This window comes from Gymnoscopelus braueri (assembly GCF_963280865.1).
Source record: "Gymnoscopelus braueri genome assembly, chromosome: 1".
NCBI lineage: Eukaryota > Metazoa > Chordata > Actinopteri > Myctophiformes > Myctophidae > Gymnoscopelus > Gymnoscopelus braueri.
The window spans coordinates 15,877,262-15,901,603 of NC_137603.1; the positions used below are offsets into that span (position 1 = coordinate 15,877,262).

At 42.4% G+C, this 24,342-nt stretch overlaps 1 protein-coding gene across 3 annotated transcripts in view; it reads right to left on the bottom strand.

The window, feature by feature from the left end:
- Window positions 1–24,342, bottom strand: part of pde8a (phosphodiesterase 8A) — a 62,047-nt gene that overhangs the window by 16,740 nt on the left and 20,965 nt on the right. For 2 of the 3 annotated variants that reach the window (XM_080437157.1, XM_080437159.1), the window contains exons 2-14: window positions 16,598–16,654; window positions 9,849–10,039; window positions 8,501–8,557; window positions 8,231–8,285; window positions 6,900–6,988; window positions 6,335–6,413; window positions 5,126–5,266; window positions 3,836–3,924; window positions 3,690–3,741; window positions 3,550–3,589; window positions 3,252–3,329; window positions 3,007–3,077; window positions 1,211–1,375 (exon numbers count right to left, since the gene is read on the bottom strand). In XM_080437157.1, coding sequence (XP_080293283.1) covers window positions 1,211–1,375; window positions 3,007–3,077; window positions 3,252–3,329; window positions 3,550–3,589; window positions 3,690–3,741; window positions 3,836–3,924; window positions 5,126–5,266; window positions 6,335–6,413; window positions 6,900–6,988; window positions 8,231–8,285; window positions 8,501–8,557; window positions 9,849–10,039; window positions 16,598–16,654 — 1,164 coding nt within the window. Of the gene's footprint in view, window positions 1–1,210; window positions 1,376–3,006; window positions 3,078–3,251; window positions 3,330–3,549; window positions 3,590–3,689; window positions 3,742–3,835; window positions 3,925–5,125; window positions 5,267–6,334; window positions 6,414–6,899; window positions 6,989–8,230; window positions 8,286–8,500; window positions 8,558–9,848; window positions 10,040–16,597; window positions 16,655–22,393; window positions 22,439–24,342 lie in introns of those variants that run through there. The other variant, XM_080437158.1, reaches the window with a different exon arrangement.

The following is a 24,342-nucleotide window of genomic DNA, read 5'->3' on the forward strand; positions in this document are numbered from 1 at the left end:
TTATTCAAAAATAGCAGATATACAAGCTTATAGCGCTATTTCTATTTTAATCGTGATTTCTTTTTAAATATATATATATTTTTTACATTTGTACTCTTTCTGTACAAATTCTGGGGATTCTACAAATGTCTTCTAAATCCTAACAGTTTTTTGAAAAAACGTATTTAGCTATAATCAGTGGTTATCAGTGGTCAAACTCATTCATGTCAAGAGCCCCCAAATTGATATGTATTTGGCGGCGGACCCCCATCTCAAAATATTTTGTTCCAGGGTCCCCCAAAAGCAAAGATCGGAGTTATATATTCAAAGATTTGCTCAGATGGTCAAGATTTTTCAAAAATAGCAGATCTACCAGTTCATTTGAGCTTGTATATCTGTTATTTTTTAACTCTATAACTGCCAAAGACGTTTATAAACGTCTTTGAGAAATTAGCTGTTGCCTGCCAAAGACGTTTAAAAACGTCTTGAAAAAAAAGAAGAAAAAAAAACTTTTTTCAAAAAAAAAAAAATTCTAAAAAGATTCTCTAATTATTTAGTATTGACACCTTTTCGATATTCCAAACGAATAAGGAGATAACAATTTCCAAAGATTTGCTGCTCCATCCACTTCAATGTTAAAATTTAAACGGACAAACAATTCACAATGTTTTTTGGTTTGAAACCACTGGTTTTGAGCTATTTTCAAACATCAAACAACACATGACAACAAGGTCAAATTGACCTCGTTGACATTTGTGAAACCACACCTGAATCTCATCTGTGATTAGAAATTTTCTGGGGATCAATCATACTTGAGAAAAATATTTTGTGGCTATGCGAAAAGGTACCAAAATCGGTCAAAACCCTGGCAGAGGCTACAGACTGTTCTGAAAAAACTCTGGCAGGGTAAGAGTTAATAGCCAAATAAATCTAAAAATGACACAGATGCGTTCCCGGTCTTAATGGGTTAATGTGTTTGAGTTCCGGTAAAACTCCTCACTGTCAGGTGAAAGGAAGTGGCAGGCGACTTCATGTGCATCAGTATATGAGGGTTATTGGTCTAACGATTAAAGTTTTTTGGGGAAAAAGGAAAGAAAGAAAAGAAAGAAAAATCTTCGCTGCTTCACAACGTGAGTTAAACAAAGACTTCCTATTTCATCTTTGCATGTGCTATTTCACATGGGATTTGTTCAGTTGCTAATAAAAGGTCTAACCGTCCTTCCTGTCTTACCATCATCAACCCCCCAACAAGATCATTCGTGTGGGGGTCCTCATCCTTGGTCCCGAGCTGTGGGGAGTACAGCTCAGTGGTCCTCAGGATCTCTAGCACACGATCCAAGGCCTCTGCCACCGGCATGGGACTGCTTTCCTGAGCTGCATTGATGATGTTGATCACCTGGAATGGCGGAGGGAGAGATTCTGTTCAAACCGGGAAGTGAACGACTACCCAAGCACCAGTCACAGGATCTATCCATGGACGCCCACAGACGGCTGATTGACACTGGGCAGAATTACGTTTACTGTGCAGTTATGCACCCCCGAATGAGAACTCTCCCACTCTTACACACACGTGATTGCACACATGCAGACCCAGAAAGACACACACACACACGGCCAGGCTGTTCCATTAATAGCTTTATTCTGGAGAGGGATATGTCTACAGGGAGTGACAACACAGTCAAATGATACAGCATAGGAGCTGCAGTGTGATCATCCCTGGGGACTTTCTCCATTTCTAACAAGCTGGGCTACAGCCTAGAGAACTCTCCTGAACAGCAGACCATTCTGCTCGCGCAAACTTTCCCCATCTTGTGTCCATAAAATATGCTATTTTATCTGCACATTATATCTTTTGACATTATATACATCGCCCCAAGACCTGTACAAGAACCGTTCATTGAGTTTTATGAGCCAGGATTGCAGTCATGAGATGGAAGTGTCAATGCAAACTAATAATCATATGACAGAGGCTAGGAGAGAGCGAGAGAGAGAGAGAGAGAGAAAGAGAGAGAGAGAGAGAGAGGAACCAAATATAGTCAGGGGATATAAAAAAAATCTTGGAATGAATTCCTTACCAAAAACAATCTTCACCAATGTGTTTGTAAAGGTGTCTAGTAACACATCTCACAAAGACTGAAATCCATTCTGAATCCATTGCAAGCATTTGTTTTGCACCAAAACCACTCCTTGGGATAAAAACGGCCATAGCCATCCTTTTCCAGGTATACTTTTTGTGTAAAAAGCCCATTGAGATTGGATCGTTTTTAGCCCAAGGAGTGGTTTTGGTGCAAAACAAATGCTTGCGATGGATTCAGAATCATAAAAGACCCCTCACATGCTACTTAAAACAGAATTACATTTAGATGTTTTTTCCCCGCATAAGGTTATGGTGGGTACCCCAACTTTCAGCAGCTGTCAAAAAATCCCCTAGGGAAACTGCATTTCAGTCTTTGTGAGATGTGTTACTAGACACTTTTACAAACACATTGGTGAAGATTTTTTTTGGTAAGGAATTTATTCCAAGATTGGAATTTTTTCTGCTAATATCCCCTGACTAATAGTATTGATTTTGACACCAAATTTTGATTTAGTTTTAGTCATAGTCTTTTCAATAAAGTTCCATTTAGTTTTTGTCTAGTTTTAGTCGACTAAATATCGTAAGATTATAGTCGACTAAATCTACAGTTGATTTAGTCGACTAAAATGTATTTTGGCGGTGCCTTGATGGCGTCGTAATGGCTGATTTTACACTTGGTTGCATGCTGAAAATAGCCGATCTGCAATCTCACAATGCGACGCGTTGTGAGCTTGTAGATCTGCTATTTTCAGAGCGCAACACCCGAGCGCATGCAAACATAAAATAACTTGTCTTAGTTCTACCTCATCTCTTCTCCACTAAACCCTCACTAACATTTGAGTCTAGTTTTTATTTGTTGACGAAATTGTCAATGTATTTAGTCTTAGTTTTAGTCACCATAGCTTAGTTTTTATTTCGTTTTCTTCAGTGAAAAAAGGTAGTCGACAAACCTTGGTGATGGGGGCTTCTATGGTCATGGAGTGGATTCTGGCCATGGAGGAGTGCCTTCGCTGAGAGCTCCCTGGCATGAGGGAAAAGCAAATAATTAATTAAATCACCTGTCTGACAGTCTGGATGCTCAACAACATAATCAGCAGTGTGTGTACACAATCAATCAACACTTAGCACATCACAGGGGATGCGAAAGGTTTCACAAGCTGAAAGTTTCCATCAATTTGCCCGCTCTCTCTCTCACCATCGCTCCCTCGGGACGTTGTAGATCTGACGTCCAGGGATCCTTTCCTTCTGTCCTTGTGCCTACTGGATTGGATGTCTGTGGAAAGGAGCATCAATGCCAAACATCAACACACAAACATAGTAACACACACACACACTCACATTTAGTGATTATTTCACTTCAGTGATGCTTGTGGAACTCAGCTACGCTGTCGTCGTGCCAGTAATCATGGTAAAGCACACCCTCTCGTGTAATATAGCTTAATTTAAAGTTCATGCAGAAAATGTTCAGATGAAGGAAAGAGTACAGATCTTACCTGTCTGGGACTCTGCTTGCACTCCACTGGACTTATCAGTCTGTACAGATGATGGAAAAACACAAATCAGATATATTTGGGTGAGTAATTCATAAATGCATCTGATTTGTAAAAACAATAAAGATGTGCACTCCAGTTACCTTATTATTATCATTTAAAGGCCTGTTGATAGACACATAGTGTCTGATTTTTCTGTGAAGGACACAATAAATAAGTCAGTTACTGTAAGGTGACTGATACTGGATGGTGGAACGTGGTTATGTGCTTAAAACACACTGGAACTCACCCTCCCTGTCCAAACACAGGAGTGATCTTCACATTTTGTTGAACGCTGTCTCCATTCTTCTTTTTGGCATAATAAATCCCCTGCCACTCCTGCCAACACACCAAGGCGGAATCAAGAGTCAGGCAGTGAGACATACACCGATGAGACAGACAGACAGACAGACAGTACATGAGATGAGACATGAAAAACATTGCTGTGGCTGAGGATTAATATTTATAATAAAAAGAAATGACATATCAAACAGATCATTTGTTATAAAAGCACTTCAGAATGAGAGTGTTAGTGATGGTAAGGGTTGGAACTAGAACTGTGTGTGTTCAGAGACCACAGAGTTGCTTTAATGGGTAGGTGAAACACTCCTGGTGTCCAGCGCGCTCGTTTCATGTCCAACCCACCCATGGACCGTAAAAGACCCTTCCTGCTGGTCGACTGTCTAGAGGTGACCTTTGCACTCTCTGTAGTAACATCACAGCACAGCCAGCAGCCACTGATCTTCTGCACATGAAATGGAGCTGCCCTCGGCCCATTGCAGAGTTCACACGCGCACGTGGCTGCGAGCACACACACACACACACACACACACACACACACACACACACACACACATACGCATGCAGATGCACTTGGACGCTCACATGCACGCAAATGGGCACTCACATGGATCCTTGCACGTCCATTGTTACAGTTTCGGGGTTAAAGTTACACTGAGCCTTTTTACTGTGTACTTCAGTAAAAAAGTAGCTCAACAATATTAGTCATCTAGAGCAGGGGTCTTCAACGTTTTCAGGCCAAGGACCCCCTAGCTGAGAGAGTGATGAAGCAGGGACCCCCTCTATATTGTATAAAATTGTGTTTCAGATAAACCTTTGGTGCTCTACACACCTATAACTCTTTGCCAAAAATAGCCGATCTACAAGCTCACAACGCCTCGCAGCGCGAGGCGTTGTGAGCTTGTAGATCTGCTATTTTTGGCTAAAGTTCTCCTCAGAAAAGGGATACTAGGGTTCAAGTGGTTAATGTAAAAATAAAAAAACATATCACACAAAGATTTGGGGGACCCCCTGTAGTAACTCTGAGGACCCCCTAGGGGTCCCAGGCCCCCTGTTGAAGAACCCTGATCTAGAGCAATAGGTGAGCACATGTATGACTAAACATCATAACAGAAATGTACTGTGGATAGTGTGTAGATTTAGTGACGGTATAACATGGAAGGTGCAAATGAGCCACAGTGAAACAATCTAAAATCAGTACACAAACACAGGTTTTAGTAATATCATCAACATCAATTACCTTTCCTTTCCGTATGCAGGAGTTTATCGTCTCAAGGAGATCAGGTTTATTCTTTTCACTTCTAGGCACTTCTATAATTTCCTTCCCTATTAGCTCGCCCTGTTGATAACCCATGATAGACTCGTAGGCAGGGTTCACATACTGCGATGAGAGGAGAGAGAGAGAGAATTCCGATGAGAGTTTGCCATTCATTTGCCCCATATCAGAGCAGACATGTGGGCAAAGGATTCATACGGAGCAGGGATTTTGGGATCCTAGCAAACAAAAAACATTAAGCCTGATTTGTACTTGGTTGCACACATGTGTCGCACACGTCGTGAGCTTGTAGATCTGCTATTTTCGGTGCGCAAGTATAACTCAGGCTTTAATTTGTTTGCGCCATTAGCACATTCGTCGCTCAACCTGTGGGGCTTTGGTAGAACTCACAAATGTGGGCTTTTTTTTCTCCTCCACCATATGAAAACAGAAGGTAAAAAACACAGCCTTAGATGCGTTGTGGTCTGGCATACAAAAGAATCCATTCAGAGAGCGTGTGAGAGAGAGACAGAATACAAATATCATCACTGAGATCAGGGATCACAAGACATCAGCAGGCGCTAAAAACAGGAGAGAAACGTCAAGCGAGAGACAGAATCAAAGACTGAAAGAAAGAGAGAGAGGAGGGATGAGCAGAGTTGGACTTGCTGGAGGGCATGGGGGGGGGGGAAATCTATGCCTCTGCTTCTGACACCCCCCGCCCTCTGGTCATTAAACACATCACTGGTGGGGATATGTTTTATCCCTGCTTCTGGTGAGACTGTACGCCAGAGAATGCATTTCCCTTTTGGTTGATGTAGACTGTCTAATATGTTTCATATTTATGTTTGATGATCATAATTTAACAATTTAATAAAACAAAAAAAATACGTTAACTACATCAACCCTGGCATCTACATTTTCTTTCTACATTTTTTTTTAAATGTTTTTGCTTTTATGTTTTTGCTTTTATGCCTTTATTGATAGGAAAGTAGGCTGACAGGAAATGGTCACAGAGATGGGGAGTGACATGCAGCAAAGGCCGTTGGGATCGGGAGTCGAACCCATAACACACTGTCAGGATGGATTAACAGCCTAGGTGCCCAGACGGTTACGCCAACCGTCCGGGCCTACAATGTTGTTTAAATGGCAATAACAAACTAAATATGAAAACAAAGTGTAATTAAAACTCACCTGAATAATTTGATCTTCAGAACTGATCTCTATGGCCTCTTGGCTTTGTTCCAGAGCAGTGAAGATAGCATTTCCAGCCCTTGGAAAGGTGAAGACATGAGGTTCAGTCATAAAGTCATCGGGGAAACTATAAATCAGGTTTAAAAATGGTACTGGTACTGCACATATGAGCTTGCCTATCGCCGCTGTTGGGTGGAAACCTTTTTCCTTTTTTATTATTATTTAAAAAAAAATAGCTGATCTACAAGATCGTAGATCGGATATTTTCACGACTTTTGAGCGACACATTTGTATGATGAAGGGCATTCATTTACGAAAAAATTGAAATATGGAGATATGAAGTTTCAGCAGCGCTATAAAAAAAAGACAGCAAAAGTACACCAGAGAACAATGTTGGCACTGTAAATTACATACGACAATATTTGAAGTAGATAATAAATCCACTTCATGACATTTTGACCTCAGCACAATTGTTCTTGAAAAGACATTGCAGTGCACCGTTGAACCATTGTACTTTAGGCCAACTATTTTGCTGTGGGAAATTTCTATTTAGCAGTCTACTTACCTCAGCTTGAACTGTGCCCGCACCTCTCCGTGTTCCAGCTGTAGCAGCTCATTGTAGCAAGCCATCATATTGGCATTTTCCACATATCTCTGAGGGCAACACAATGCATAATGGATAGACAACAGATAATCAATATTCAATCATTTACTTCAGTGCTTTCTCTTTTTTTTTTTTTACAATCATGTCACTGGTGCAATTGTTGCCAGTGAGGGCTAAGATGCGGCCATCACATGAGTGTTCTTTCTAATCTTGATTCCTGCCTTTGGAAATAACATACTTTATGCAGTGTTGACACAAGGAACAACAATGTTACACAAAAATGTATGAGCAAAGGTGTGCTCATGCATTTGTGGGAATAGTGTGAAATGCACACTCACACACACGTTGTTTAATCACCTAAGCGTTATTTTATACTTCATTGCATAATGATGTTGTGAAAAAAATGTTAAAATAGCCTATTTTAAAGGGCAAGACCACTTTGGGAGAGGTTTGGGTTGTGTAGTTACCTTACCATGATGTAACTCCAAAGGTGGACAATAAATTATAAATAATTGCCCCATTGATTAGAAATTGATAATTCAAAATATGCTCCTCATTGACTTACATTGTACGGTGAAACAGATCTCAAAGTCACTCTTTTAGCACATAAGCAAACGCAAACAAAGTTGATTCAGACAATATAGAACATCACCAAGCTTAGCTATTTTTATTAAGAAGAAAACCCGGACTGGATTCGTGGATCCGGATCCGGATCTTCAAATAGTAAAATCAACAGGAAGTTAACATTTTTATTAAAAAAACAAACAGTACTGGGTTTGGTGATGTTCTATATTGTCTGAATCAGCTTTGTTCGTGTTCGTTTACGTGCTAAAAGAGTGACTTTGAGAGCTGTTTTACCGTACAATGTAAGTCAATGAGGAGCACATTTAGAATTACCAATTTCTAATCAATGGAGCAATTATTTTTGATTTCTTGTCCACCTTTGGAGTTACATCATGGCAAGGTAAATACACAACCCAAACCTCTACCAAAGTGGTCTTACCCTTTAACTATTGTGGAAATGGAAATGTTTTTGACATATTTTGAAGCTTTTTGCCTATAATGGCAGGCCCTAAATAGAGATTGATTATTAAACAATTATTGTATTAAATGGTTGTTTATTGATCATTCTAAGTAGATTAGTCACACACACACACACACACACACACACACACACACACACACACACACACACACACACACACACACACACACACACACACACACACACACACACACACACACACACACACACACACACACACACACACACACACACAGGAGTTACTCACCCTATTAAAGCCAGCATTGATCAGAGGCATCACAGAGGCTTCTTCCCTGTCGGGCCTTCAGAAGGACAAACACATGTTAGCACTCAAACGGTTCCAATGACAAAGGCCTGTTGAGAACATATGCTCACAGGGGTGATGAACCATATGACAAGGCACCAAGCCTCTAAGGCTTATGCTGACTCTGGCATAATCTTAATCATTAGCCAACGCACACAAGACACAAGAAAGAGGATGAAGGTAGAGGAAGGACGTAGTATCGGCAGTACGTACCTCTTCACGACAGCGACTATCACAGTGTTTTCTGAGGAGTTGACCGCTCTAATTGACCTGAATGTAAACAGAGGGAGCCATTTAGCCAGCGAGCAAGGCCGGTGGAAAAGCCTGTGGCATCAAATCAACGTAGTTTTCAGTTTTTTTTTCACGCTCCGATTCTCCCAGGCAAGGCAGAGCCCAGTGGTGCAACCCTGTGAGCAGGCCCTGGGCCTCTGAAAGAATGCAGTGTACAGGGACGCTCATCCGCCTGTGGTTTTCCTCAGCCAGCGGTCATAAAGGCCCTTTAGTTCTCCAGCCCCGGCGGCTGTGCGTGTACACTGAACGTATGGAACTGGCTTAAAATGAATAGGGTTAACATACACGCTGGGCAGGGTACACGAATGTTTGTAAACGTGTTTTTGGTTTAGGCGCAGGCTAAAGATAGAGGACGATGCGGCCAGGCAACTGCTCATTCCTCAGGGGGCGTGGCTTCACCAGGCACCATATGAATGAAGCCGGACCGGGACCAGGAGCCCCCCCCACCCCCCCCCCCCCCTGCCCCCCGCCCCTGTCCTACCACCTCAGCCACAGCAGGGAAACCCAGACATGCACCGAAGCCCTTCAACATTACAGACAGAACCAGTCTGGTGTAGTGACGCTGGCTTTCTCAAAGAGTTTCGTGTCAAAGACACCAAAATGTATTTGGTGGCGGACCCCCGTCCGAAAGGATTTCGTGCCAGGGACACCCATAAGATTTGTGGTGTGAACATTTTTCAAGATTATTCAATAAACGCGTTACGGGCATGCATTGCAATATGACGCGTTGTAGCTTTGCAATTTTTTTATATCCAATGTATAAAATATGGTTAAAGTGGTTAAACTGATAACCTGATGCTACTAGAGGTTCGGGGAGATCTCTGTATCTGTCAGTCCTTGTCCCTTTTATGCCCATATATGGAGATCCCTGATGTCATCAGTATATGCCCATACTGTATATGGGCCTGCCCCTTTTTGTGCCCAAATGTGGAGCCGAGTGATTTGTTTGCGCCTGATGCTTTGACGACACATTGAGATTAGACAACACACTCCATATTTGGGCATAGCTGCATTGGCTATCCTTAATGGTTATGGCTGAGTCATGGTGACATGAGCGTGACATCAGCGGTCCGCCTGCCGTCCGGCCGGTCTGCCCTTAAGCCAATTTTAATATAGGATGTTAACCTATTTTGCTGGGGACCCCCTCAAGGACCCCCGGGGGTGCCCGTCACGTGTTGTGCGCTTGTAGACCTGCTATTTTCAAAATAATGCAGACACTTTTAGTGGTTGAGTGGTTAAAAGGTTAATGCATATGAGGTGATTAGCCTACCGGCATAGTGCTTCAGCATCAAAGTGTCTGGAATGTCTGTGGTCAATGATGACGAGGTCGTGATGCTTCTCCACAAAGCATTCGAGAGCTAATTCGGGCGTCCGCGCCACGCTGCACCTGAAGTTAGCCTTCTCACATGCCCAGCAGAAGCCATTACTCTGACTGTCGTCTTTGGCAAATACTAAAAGTACCTGTAGAGAAGAGAGAGGACACAGAGCATCATTAGCCACAGCTATCCAAGACAGTGGATACAGAGGATAATTATTTTATATATATATATTTATATATCACACACACACACACACACACACACACACACACACACACACACACACACACACACACACACACACACACACACACACACACACACACACACAATAATATAATATAATAAAACATAGCAGTTGTGAGCTTATATATTGCCTATTTTTTTCTGCGAATACAGATGTGCCTCGAGTTGAGATTTTGATTTGCCCATTTGTGTGCCTTGGGCAAAAAAACTGAAAAACAAAACCACTGATCTAAGTGTTTCTTTCCCATTGTGTTTGCCCTTCACATGATGCAATAACATAAAGGAACCTTTGTGGGAAAATGAAGCCAAGTAAATTAATAACTGAACAAACATACGAATCATACACTATTGTGTACTCAGTGTGCAATAATTGATACGTGGCCCTGATATGATTACTAGTGAAACTGACAGAACTGCAGTAGACCCCCCCCTCCCCCCCCCTCCCTGCACTATGGAATCAATCCTGATAACACAAGAATGGAGACCGGATACACACGGTGACTTGATTACTGCCAGTTTGTCCATTCACCTGCAGCCCAGTGCCATCATAGGCTTTCAAACCCTGCTCAGTGCATAATGCAGGCTGCACTGTGACCCAGTGTTGATTTTGACAGCACATTTTGATTTAGTTTTAGTCAAAGTCTTTTGAATAAAAAAACATTCAGTTTTAGTCATATTCTAGTCATCTGAAACGTTTAAATCTTTGTCTAGTTTTAGTTGAATAATGATTTTAGTCAACTAAATCTACGCGTTGTGAGCTTGTAGATCTGCTATTCGCAACCAAGCATAAAATGACTCGTCTTTTAGTTCTACTGTATCTCTTCTCCACTCGTCCCTCACTAACATTTTAGTCTAGTTTTTATTTGTTGACGAAATTGCCAATATATTTAGTCTTAGTTTTAGTCATCGTATAGCTTAGTATTTATTTCGTTTTTATTTCGTTTTCGTCAGTGAAAAAAGGTAGTCGACGAACATTCTTCGTCATAGTTTTAGTCGACAAAATCAATACTGCTGTGACCACAGCCCACAGCGTGCAGGCCTCCATCGATCAATCCAGGCCCATGCTCCTAGTACCTCAGTGTGTCAGAGCCTCTATTGTCGTCTGCCTTTGCCTGCAACGCTATTGGCCAAGGCTGGCCCTCGACTGGTCAATAATGCCCCCTCCTATTGGGCTGCATGGCGAGGCTGTGGCAGAGAGGGCACCGCTGCTATCGTCACACCAGCCTTTTTGAGTGCACGCTCTCTCTGCCAGCATACTTTCATATAACCTCTTTACTTGCGTAAATACAGGACACAGGAGATTTTAGGCCCGGCTCCAAGAGCGGTGCCACACTGAGAGCAGATTCATGAGTCACTCGCTCAAACAGACGTCATCCCCGAGCCCGTTGGCAGGAAGTGGAGTGAATGTAAAGAGAAGAGAAAGTTTGTTCTGCTGTGTCTCTGCATCGCACCTGGTGAAGAAACGCACTCCTCTGTTCACAGAGAGGCAAGAGAGCTCTCATCTTGTGCACAACGGTGTTGCTTTTGACAGCAAATTTTTGATTCAGTTTTAGTCATAGACTTTTGAATAAAATTCCATTTAGTTTGAGTCATATTTTAGCCATCTGAAATGTTTTAGTTTTAGTTTAGTTTTAGTCGACTAAATATCATATTATAGTCGACTAAATCTACAGTTGATTTAGTCGACTAAAATGTATCTTGGCGGTGCCTTGATTTGCGTCGTAATCGCTGATTTTGCACTTGGTTGCATGCTGAAAATAGCCGATCTACAAGCTCACAACGCGTCGCGCTGCGACGCGTTGTGAGCTTATAGAGCTGCTATTTTCAGAGAGCAACACCCGAGCAACACCCGAGCGCAACCAAACATAAAATTCTACTGGATCTCTTCTCCACTAGTCCCTCCCTAACATTTTTGTCTAGTTTTTATTTGTTGACGGAATTGTCAATATATTTAGTCTTAGTTTTTTTTAGTCACCATAGCTTAGTTTTTATTTAGTTGCCGTCAGTGAAAAAAGGTAGTCGATTTTTCGTCATAGTTTTAGTCGACGAAATCAACACTGGTGCACAATAATCGAGGGGGATGTTTTTGGACAACTGTCCTTTTGATTCATTCTGATGATTTATCAGGGTTTTTTTCAAAGGACGGACTTTATCAAAAGCCAAACTTCTTGCCCATTTATTTGGGAGCCCTTGGGAGCTGAGAGGCGATGGAAGCCTGTTTCTACTGTGCTTATGACCATTTTCATCTCAAAACAGCAAAGAGTTGTCCAGGTCGTAAATACATCATCACCGAGTCCTGCAGCTATGGTCGGTACGCGCAGGGAATTAGATCAGAATTCCTCATTGGTATGTTGCTAGAAAAGTCAACATACCGACAGAGTTGGAAGAACAGGAAAATTAAAAAGGCCAAGACCGGGCTTTTTCCACATACGGGATAAACAGATAGGCTATCTTCGAGTTCGAGTTCTGTTTTGCTGCACGGCCCTTTACGCTCGACAAAAATGACATATTTTGAAAAATTTGGCATTTTCCTCTAGCAACCTTTTTTGAAAGGATCATGTGACGAAGTGTAAATTAGCTTTTTACTAATCTCATGACACATAAATAATGTTGATGCAAGGGGAAATTAAGATTATAAATCAACATAAAATGAACGTAAAAATGGGTGAGCGAACTGCATAGACCAGTGGTTTTCAACCCTTTTCGTGTCAAGGTCCCCTAAATTGATAAAGATGTGGCCGCGGACCCCCATCTGAAAATGTTTTGTGCCAGGGACCCCCAGAAGCAAAGATTTGAGTTAAAAAATGTTTGCTTTAAAAATATATATATTGAAAGATATGCACACATTTTCAAGATTTTTCTAAAAATAGCAGATCTACAAGCTCATAGCGCGGCACTCGGTGGCGCACTATAAGCTTGTATATCTGCTATTTTCTAATAGCCGAAGCTAAGTGGTTCAAATGACTGTGACGCGATGTTAACTAATTTCGCTTGGGACCTCCTGGTAACCCCCCCCCCCAAGGACCACTGGTGGTCCCCGGACCACTGTTGAAAACCACTGGCATAGACAAGAGTCAACTGCATGGTTCTCAGGGGGTTGGCAGGGTCGGACTGGTCTGTCTACTAGAAAACATCATTGTTGAGGACAGAGGGCCTGGCCAGACCCTGAGAGAGCAGAGAAAAGAGGAGGAGAGAGGAGAAGAGGAGGGCATGACAGGATCAGCTGTGTGTGAGTGACAAAAACAGGAAGGGGATATCTCTCACTGACAGCTTTTCCTACTGTGGTCACAGCAGAGCAGCATCAGGCCTGGAACCAGTGTTGCCAGGTCTGCTCATTATAATTTCCCCCCCAAGATTCTATTTGAAAATAGCAGATCTACAAGCTCACAACGCGTCGCGTTGTGAGCTTGTAGATCGGCTATTTTTGGCTATTTTTGGAGAGAAAAAAAACGTGAAAATGTGTGCAAATCCTTGAATATATATATATTTTTAAAGTGAACATTTGTAACTAAAATCTTCGCTTCTGGGGGTCCCTGGAACAACATATCGTCAGTGTCCGGGACGAACCAGCTAACTCAATTTTCAGCTTTTTTTTTTTTTTTCATAAATCAACGCTATTGAACACCCTTTACGTCTGTGTAAAAAATCTAAACATTTGAAGCAATGAAAAGTATTAAAAAGCGCCTCTGACGAAAACTCCCAACTCCATTGGATCCTCAAACTGTCCGTCAGAAACAAACAACTCCCCCTCTCTACTCTGCAGCAGCCTTTTCTCAACACAGAACAGAGCGCGCTGCGCAGTGAGATAGGAGGAGTACCATGTAAACAAACTCCGCGTAGTCTGTTAAAACTATGCAGTGTACCTGTTTATCAAACTTAGCACTGACGCTAATGTTATGAAAACAAGTAATTATATTTCTAAAATCTATGAAGTGTTCAATGAGGAGAGCAATGTGACAAGAAGAAAGGCATTCATAGCATTTCTGTCGCGCTGAAACCTCTCCCTCAGCAGCGAATGGAGCTATTGTTTGGACAACAACTCCATTTCAGCTTGATTTCTGCTCGCCTGAAACTACTATCTCCACTAGCGCTGGGTAAAGTGTTGATTTACCCGCGATTTGGGTAAAGTGTTGATAATATAATGACACATGCAAGTATCTGACAATATATAAAGTCACTATACCAACTTTGATGAGGCAGTATTGATTTGTTTTAAAAATATAAGGTTTTCTTCATTTCCTGAAAAACGTATATTTTGTTTTCTCGTTTCCTGAACAATGAGCGTTTTGGAGTTAGCGGTTTCAGGCTGAACAGCAGAGATATATTACAAATGTTCGCTTTAAAAAAAATCAATATTAAAAGATTTGCACAAATTTTCACAATTAAAAAAAAATAGCACATCTACAAGCTCATAGCACTCGGCGGTGCCACGCTATGAGCTTGTGTATCTGCTATTTTTGAATAGCCAAAGAAATTCAAAATGTCACAGACATGTTCCCGGATTGAATGGGTTAATAACTTAAAACTACAACCTGTATGTCCTACTCGGGAAACGAACCCTCTGAGATATTTCCAACTGAATTTTGTGCAATGCCTCTTGTCAACCAGCACGGTTCCTACTTCTTAAAATAACAGTTTATTAACTAAAAGTTATGGATTGCAGCTTTAAGCCTTATTTTACACTTTCAAGATAATTTAGAAAATAACCAATCAACAAGCTCACAACGCGTTGATTGATATTTTCTATCGCTATTTTCAAAAAAGTGATGCCAGGTTCAAAGTGGTTAAAGCATGGCTCTCCTCTTGGACTCATTACACATTGACTGCCTAGAACGAGTTAACTCGTTTTTACTCGTTTTTAAAATCCATCACTTGATTGCCTAGATCGAGTTAACTCGTTTTTAAGGAAAACATTTTTTTTTTTTAAATTTTTTAATTTTTTAATTTTTTAATTTGACCCAAAGACCAAGGAGATATGATTAGTCGAAGATCTAGACTCCTATCCACTTCCTTGTTAACTTAAAACTTTAAAATTTTGTATCTCAGCTCCTGAGTACTTTTTTTTTTTCAATGAAAAATCTCTGGCAATAAACTGCAAAAAATCTGAAATAACTCATGCTGTTTCATGGAAAACCACTTAATGGTCTTGTTTTAGCTCCTGTCCGTCCGAGTACGTGTGTTTGTCAGTGTGTGTGTGTGTGTGTGTGTGTGTGTGTGTGTGTGTGTGTGTGTGTGTGTGTGTGTGTGTGTGTGTGTGTGTGTGTGTGTGTGTGTGTGTGTGTGTGTGAGTCAGTGTGTGTGTGTGTGTGTGTGTGTGTGTGTGTGTGTGTGTGTGTGTGTGTGTGTGTGTGTGTGTGTGTGTGTTTGTCAGTGTGTGTGTGTGTGTGTGTGTGTGTGTGTGTGTGTGTGTGTGTGAGCAGCACCATTGGACCAATCGGCGTGAAGCTTTGCATGCACAGTCCCTGTAGGCGGCCATTGCTGCGGTGTCGCGTCCGCGGAGCGTTGACACCGCAGCAATGGCTGCGCCCAGGGCAGCGCTCTGTGGATTCGTGTATACAGTAGGCCCCAGCCATTTGTGCCAGACTATGTTTTCCGCATTTTTAGTTTTCTTCAAAACACACTTTTTGCTACTACTCCCACAAATGTTATCCAAATGTATTTTTGTCTCTAGTAATGTGATCAAGATGTATCAGTGATTTTTTTTTTCATATTCCATTCAGATTGTCTATGACTGACTTCCAAATGTGCAGGCCCTGGGTAGGCAACCCAGCCTGGCGAAGACCTGCATGCGCTCAGAGGAGCGCACTTATCTAGTACTACGTATTTTAGCTTGAAAGGCAGGTTGTGGGCCGTGCAGCTTTCCAGACCCATCTTTTTTTTATATACTGTATATATAAATATTTACAACATCGTCTCATGAAAACAATTTTTGTTAACTTTCCAGGACAGTTGTGCATCAGAAGATGTTGCATTTCCATCCATCTTCAATGACACATAAACCGAACGGATAAACACACTATTAATAAACCGCTAAACACCATAAAAATGTCCATTTTGCAGGGACGAGAGCGCTCCATGGCCCTTCTGTGCGGCTCTCCCATAACATGCATTGTTCATTATGGTATGTCCATGGTAATCGATGTTTGGCCTTGTTGCCTTGACAACCCAAGCGTACATTTCATACAATGCATCCATTAACATTTTTCCCCCTCTTCTTTTAACGTTTGAATGGGGATTTGTTTGTTAGTGTGGTGTCTTTTTCCGACTCTAGATTAGTTGTGAACATACTAGGGACATGACATGACAGAAACACTGCAAGAATTAAAACAAATGTCGACAATATACTAAAACTTTTCTTTACAAAAATACAGTAATATGGATATGAACAGAGAGTTGTTGAAGCAATCTTTTCCCGGGGATAGCAAGTGGGGTATTTGGTAGTGTGGTACAGTACCTGAAGCTGGTCTTTATATAACTTCATTGGTCCAAATTGCACCTCTGTTAATGTGTTCTGAAAAACAAGAGGATTACAAATATTAGAAACAATATATATACACTGTAAGCCAACATATTGTCAATTGTTATCAGTTGCTGCTGCACTCGATGAGCAGGGAACACTGAGTAGCAGTTTCCTCCACTATATTCAGTCATTGTATGGCGAAACATGTTGCAAAAATCATACTTTTAGCAAATACGTTAAACGAAAGCTAATAAAGCGGATTCTTGCTGTAAGACATGTGAGGCATGTGCAGGTCAAGAAAGCACTACGTTTTATACAGGATTTACAGTCACACAGTATTTGACATGATATTTATTTGCATGTAAAAACTAGAAAGATGTGCTCCTCGGAGCACAGGTCTCCGTCAGGGCAGGTATAGGTTATTGTGGGGCAGAAATGTTTCACGGCAATCGGACGCTGCCTTCATGATTTGAGGCATTTTGTTCAAAACAGGCCACTCCTGCAAACTTTAGAAGCCAATCTTAGCCAATCAGGATGGAATATGAAAAATCGGACAGATCCGTCTTGATCACATGACTATAGAGATAGTGGACCTCATTTATCAACGTGGTGTAAAAAACGGCTTATTTTTTGCCTTATATTTCCCCTTACGTCAAAGTCCAAGTGAGATTTATCAAAGGATCCTATACAGTCAATCCTAGCATACATTTGGTCTGAGATTTGATAAATCTGACGGCTGGAACCGAGCGTCATTTAAATAACACGCCCTTAAATATTCTCGAAATGCCCTGGTTTTACGACATAAAGAACCAGAATACAACCAAACAAAGCCAATAAGAAAGAGTTCCCCCTGCCCACCTCTCTGCCTGTCATGTCAAGTCACACTCTCTCACTCACACACACACACACACACGAGTAACGGTACAATCTTTGTCAAGTAGGCTAAGACGCGCGAACGCGATAAGCGAACGCAAAAAATTAAAAGAAATAATGAAAAAAAATATTTTAAAAAAAGTAACCAATAAAAGAATTATTAAAAAAAAAAAAAAAATTCACAAAAAAAATACTTTGAATGTTTTTGAACAATTCAACAAAGTGTTTGAAGTGCCTGTTTCACCCACTTCCGGGGGGCGGAGCCAAAATCCGAGCCCGAAGTATTTGTTCGTAGACCCCCACTTAGAAAAAGTTTGGGAGCGATTCGGGCACTTTTCATTTAACATGGGGTTTCAATGGGGAGTTTTTAGGAGCCTTCTCCGGGGCGTGGCTTCCGGGGGAAGGGGCGGGCTTAAACGCAACCTTGACAGGTGTGTTCAGTTTTCAAAGACCTTTAATTTGATGTATGGTACGTCTAAATTGGACATTTACTTATCTCAGAGGAGCTGCACACAGGCAGTGCACACAGAGACACAACCCGAGCACGGTTTCATAGTAAGCTCCACTTGCGCGGAGGCGCGCCTTCGGCGCGCCTCCTTCCGCTGCGTTCGCAATGACACCAATCACATAAATGGAATACGTTTGTATATTAACTTATTTAACCCATACCGAGCAGTGCGCGTTCGAGTTACACTAAAATAAAGCAGTCATGTAGTAGGCTATTCCCCGTGAGACTCGGGCGGGCTGCAGTGAGTCCCGTGCCGCCACGTTAATGAGAGATAGCCTGGAGAGGCACTCATAATCTGAATGTGTATGGAGTGATTGATGAAAGAAAGCATAATAAACATTAATGGATGAAGGCTGGTGTGTGTTGGGAGGGGTAAATGTCCAATCTCCCGGTGGCCCAAATAAATCCACGGCATGAAGAATCACCTGCGCTGGACACAGGTTTGGAGCATCGGGTTTATATCCTCAACCCAGGTTGTACATAACTCCATAGGCTACTGTAAGTTTGGAGACCTCACTGTCCATGAAAAGATAACAGCGGCGCCGCCGCGCCGGTCCAAACGCCCGAAAATGCTCTTGCATAAGCGCTCGTTTATTTTCAAAATAGCAGATCTACAGCTCACAACGTGTGGTGATGCGACGCGTTGTGAGCTTGTAGATCTGCTATTTTCAAATAGCCAATGCAGCCATATCTGCAATCTTATCTGAATGACTGTTAAAGCAGTTTGTTTAAATGAGTTTATAAAGGGTGCGTTCGGAAATAGCGCACCGGAGCGCACTCGCCTATTAGTTTGTATTGGCCAGTGCGCTTTCCGAACGCACCCAAAATGTTATATTTTCACAGGGATTATTTATTAGTGTGTTAGATATACATTTTGGAGTGGATACATGTGTCCAGATGCCTGTCAGACGGTCAGACAATGCTGCTCCGCAGGTCTACAATGGAACAAACAGGTGTAGCCAAAGTCTACACGCTCTCAGACCTGACGTGAGATCTGAGTGGGCCGTACGCTGAAGTCAAAGTCACGATATATTGATAAATGCCGAAAACTGCTGTGATCTCGCCGTACGGCCATTATTTGGAGGAGGGGTTTTGGACTGCAGAATGAGGGGCCCACATATTTTGACCGTTAATCTATATTTAAATTTACAAATGTAAGTAAATTGTGGCCCAGGGACCCTGGTAGTCAAGGGCCCCCAGGCACTGGCCCGGTCCATAATCTGTCCATGGTTGTATTCATGCTATATTTCCCTTTGAAGTTGAAAGAATATATCTATAGCGCCACAGTCAGAAATCAATATGTCACCAATGTCAGTGTAACAGGAATGGCATGACTCCCCTTGTACTTCATGCAGCCAGTCCATGACATCAGTCATGATGTTTCTATGACCTATGACTCCATATTTGGGCAAGGTTTATTATTTTTTAATTAAAATATTTATAAAACATGAAAATAAGTTTCTTCCTTAGCCTACTGGCAACTTGCACAAGAAATGTAGTACTGATCGGTCCAGGGTTTTGTGAGATTAGCCCCGGACACACAGACCCATCTCTAGACGGCTCGCCTCCTACAGAGCTACACCGTAAAAAGTACATTTTTAAAAATGTATTTATTTATTGACAGGATCTGCTTTGTTTGCGTTCGTTGTGCTGAAAGTGTGATTTTGAGTGAATAAAGAGAGTGAATATAAAAATAAAATCACACCCAGTGTGAAGTGAGCGGTGCTATTTATGAGTTATTAATTTAGCCAATCACAGCACGTCCTGCGAAGTGACGTGCTTACATTTTTTACATTATTATTAATTTCATCATGCGTCTCGCTAGCCAATCACAGCGCGTCTGCGAAGTTTGAAGTTAATTTCATCATGTGTCTCGCTAGCCAATCACAGCACGTCCTGCGGAGCTTAGCCAATGGGCGTGTTTTCCACAGCATGGCGTCACAGCGAAAAAACGATTCGTGACGGAAAGAAAAACGTTCAGCACGGATGGGTCCTAAACCCACTTATAGGAGCGTTTACACCGCTCAAAAACAACACTCCAGCAGAGGAGCCACAGATAAAGATGATTGGTGGCTCTACATAACCCAAAGTTAGAGGGGGGCGGCCGTGAATGGTGAGTGGCCACTTGGGAATCGGAAAGTTCTCGCGGAGCGTTTTGGCTTCCCCTGCGTTAGTGCTGAAGTGTCCTTGAGCAACACACTGAACCCCTAACTGCTCCCGATGAGCAGGCTGGTGCCTTGCATCGTTGCCTCTGCTGTCGGTGTGTGAATGTGTGTGTGAATGTGTGTGTGTGTGAATGGGTGAATGTAATGTACACTGTAAAGCGCTTTGGATAAAGGCGCTATATAAATGCACTAGATTCCAAGGTTTATCCAAGTGCAACATTCATTACTCAATCTTGAACAGTGTTGCCAGATTCTGTGAGAGAAACAAGCAACCAGGTCTAGGAAAACCAGCCCAAAAGAAGCGACTATGGGCCACATGAGCACTTTAACATATACATCAGCCATTTGAAAATAGCAGATCTACATCAGCTATTTGAAAATAGCAGATCTACAAGCTCACAGCGCGTCGCGATGCGACGCGGTGTGAGCTTGTAGATCTGCTATTTTCTAAATAAAATCTTGCGGGATATTATAATAAGCAGATCTGGCAACCCTGATCTTGAACCAGCTGTTTCAAAGAACATGTAACATAATGTGAGCCCCTGTTGAAAAAAAGAGAAAAAACTAAACAAAACAACGGTTTCTATGAAGCCTGTGTCTATAATGCATTATAAGCCTACTTATAATGCATTCTAATCTGCTTATAACACTTGATAATTAAGCACACATATTCATGTTTTATATATATATATATAATATAAAACATATATAATATATAATAGTAATCATGACATTATAAAGCATTTTGATTACAGATTCCAACACAGTCCCATGTTCAACTCATTAAGCCTCATTCATACTTCGTCGCGCGACAGTGTCGCGGATGTGACTCCTCGTGAGCTTTGCACGTCTGCTATTTTCGGCAGCGCGGCACCGCCGGGCGGAGCATAAATTAGGCTTTTACACTTTCCCTACACGCGAGTTCTCTTTTTCTGTCTGCAAATAATTTAGCTTCCTTCCTGCTAAATGGAACCCAGCGCAGGGGTTAGTAACCATAGAAACCAAGCCCCTTGCGGACTTCCATCCCTCTAGAATTCCTCTTCTGCGTAAACAATCTACACACGTGAGGAGGAACACACACACACAGAGGAATTTCAGAAACACGCTGGGCCGCCCGGCATTACATGGGCTTCTCGCTAAATTGTAAGCCTTTTTTTTGTGCAAGTAACATGAGCAACAAAGAAAAAGCTGATTAGTTCCCAGTAGTGACCCAATTGACGTCACTGGGACATTGCGCTCCGTTTGTTGCAACGTCCCCTAACAATGTGCATGACATCAGGATAGCTAACTTCTGATGGGCTATGTGATAATTAAATCTGTTCACAGACACGAGGACATGGTCGCATGATAAGAGCTCAGAGTTGGTATGTATGTGTGCACTCTGTGTGTGTGTGTGTGTGTGTGTGTGTGTGTGTGTGTGTGTGTGTGTGTGTGTGTGTGTGTGTGGCCATGAAAAACAGTTGCACAGAAAAAAAGGAGGTCGCACAGCTCGTAGCCACAATGCAATAACTTCTTCTTTTTTTTACCAACGTTTCCACACAATATAGGTCTTCTTCAGGTTATGAATGGCCATGGAAAACAACCAGCATTTTAAAATGCAACAAACCCGTGTTACTCCAATGCTTGACAAGATCCAGTGTAGTCAGAAATTATGTGTGTCTGAACAGAAAATGTGCCTCTATCAACTTTCATTGATTGATTTAACAAAATATTATTATTTTTTGCGTGTGGTGGAACTGAAACGAAATGTTCTTTCTCCTATAGAATACTGCCAAACATCCAGCTAAATGTCCCAGATGGAATGCACACACACACACACACACACGCACACACACTTGTGACAGCATTTGCTGGAGAAGTGGTAGAGGTCAGGGCTTTGATGTACTATGGAGTTTAGCTACAGGGCCTTAAGCTAGCTGAGGCCTAGCAGAGCAGAACACAGTGCTCCGTCTCAGCCCAGGGAGACCCGTGCTGCTTCATTTAGATTCCTGTCGTACGGCGGTGTTGCGCGGCTATTTTTTGGCGTGTGACAGCGTCGTACGATGGAAGTCGAAATCAGGCTTCAGTCCCCTCTAATTGACACTGACACAACCAATGCAAATGCAGCTGAGGTTGTGTAACTGGAATAGCCTGCCTGTGCCCCACACACAGAGCCAAGCCAGTCTGCCAGCCTCCTCGGCCAAGCATACTCCTCTAGTACAGTGTACACACACACACACACACACACAGCAATGAATCACTCACCCAGGCATTTGCATCCCGCAAACATCATGCTGGCACCTAACCAGGGGCAAACAAAGCGGGGGAAGTGAGTGAGCATGCAGGACAGGCGGGCAGCCAGTATGGACATGGTGCGTGTGTGCCTACGTAATCCATGTCCCCTCCCCTCCTCTCTGCCATACCAGTCACACCGGGAGAACTTACGCTCACACTTTTGCAAGTGATCACAGTTGACAGGTCTGTGGTTGAGTCGGGCTCGGTGCAGATGTACTTTTGTTCCTTTTGTGCCACACACACACTGCATGGAAGTCTGTGATCATTAATGTAATCGATTTTGGCCATTGCAATTGTGCTCGCGAACGTGTGCACCGAGCAGAAAATGCGCCGCTGTGCAGAAATGCATGAGCGGAATAATAAGGCGAAACGGTTAATGCTCTTTTAGCACATTAACCTCACGTTTTTTTCCAGACGAACTCACAGAGTTTCAAACCGCATTGTTCCAGATGATCGTATGGCCTGCTACGACAGCACAGAATTTCTTCCTTGCAGCGTGATCAGTCACTGCATGCATCTAACAGTCCTCCCAGGCTGCAATCAGGCCAGCGTACAGGCCGCTGTTCCCACTCTATACACCTAATGTATTTACATAGCAGAGCTGCTTCTGACCCCATATCCTGCTCTCTGTACATCCGGCCCTATGGATCTCCTCCAGTCCCTCTCTCTCTCTCTCTTGCCCGTCTCTTTTTCACACACACACACACACACACACACACACACACACAGGCTTTCCACTAAAGTGAAAAACAGGAAATTGGATGACATTGTTCGGTGCGCAGACGTCAGCAGTGAGAGATAGAAAGAGTAAACAGCTTCCTCCACCCCAGAGCTGGGACCAGGATGCAGGGAATCTTGGGACGTCTGCCCTTGCTAGTGCCTTCTTAGGAAAGAAGCACATGGCCGCCCCGCTAGCAACAACCCACAGGGTCCCTCCCTTTGACAGAGCCCCGTCCCCGCAAGCACGCTCGGTTCAATTCCCTCTCTAGTCTCTAGCTTTGTTTTTCCTTCCGTTACTTATTTTTGAGTGGTGCTAGCCACTCCAAGGAGTGACTTTGTCCTGGTGTGTGTCTGTCTGTGTGTCTGTCTGTGTGTCTGTGTGTATGAGCACGGCCTCTCTGTATGTTTGAGCACAGCCTCAACAGCTGCGGCTGATTGCAACACAAAGATGCAACCAGTTACACTAATTATACACACACGCACACACACACACACTCACACACAACACACACTTTTGAGTAAAAATACTTAATGAGTAAAAATACTTAAAATGAGTAAAAATACTTAAATATTAGTAAAGACACTTTAAAGTTCCTAAACTGAGTAAAAATACTTTAAATGAGTAAAAATACTTTAAATGAGTAAAAATACTTAAAAGATGTTAAAATGAGTAAAAACACGTAAAAATCAATAAAAACATTTTAAAGTACTTAAAATTAGTAAAAATACTTTGAAGTCATCAAAGTCTGTAAAAAGTAACTAACGAAATGAACTCATGAAAGGCACCACTCTCTTCACACTGGTGTGATTTTTAAATATAGACAAGTGTCAATTCAAATGCAGAGAAAAAGTGAGTGTGCACATTGAAGTAAAACAACCGGTATTTAATCTACTGTATTGCTTCATGTTGTAGGTGCATGTTTGTGTTTGTGTGCATGTTTGTGTTTGTGTGCATGGTGTGTGTGTGTGTGTGTGTGTGTGTGTGTGTGTGTGTGTGTGTGTGTGTGTGTGTGTGTGTGTGTGTGTGTGTGTGTGTGTGTGCGTGCGTGCGTGCGTGCGTGCGTGCGTGCGTGCGTGCGTGCGTGCGTGCGTGCGTGCGTGCGTGCGTGCGTGCGCGCGCGCGTGCGTGTGTGTGTGTTCCAGCGCTTGTCTGTATGCTGCTGTACAACTGTTTTCAAACAGTGTGGAGCAAATAGAGA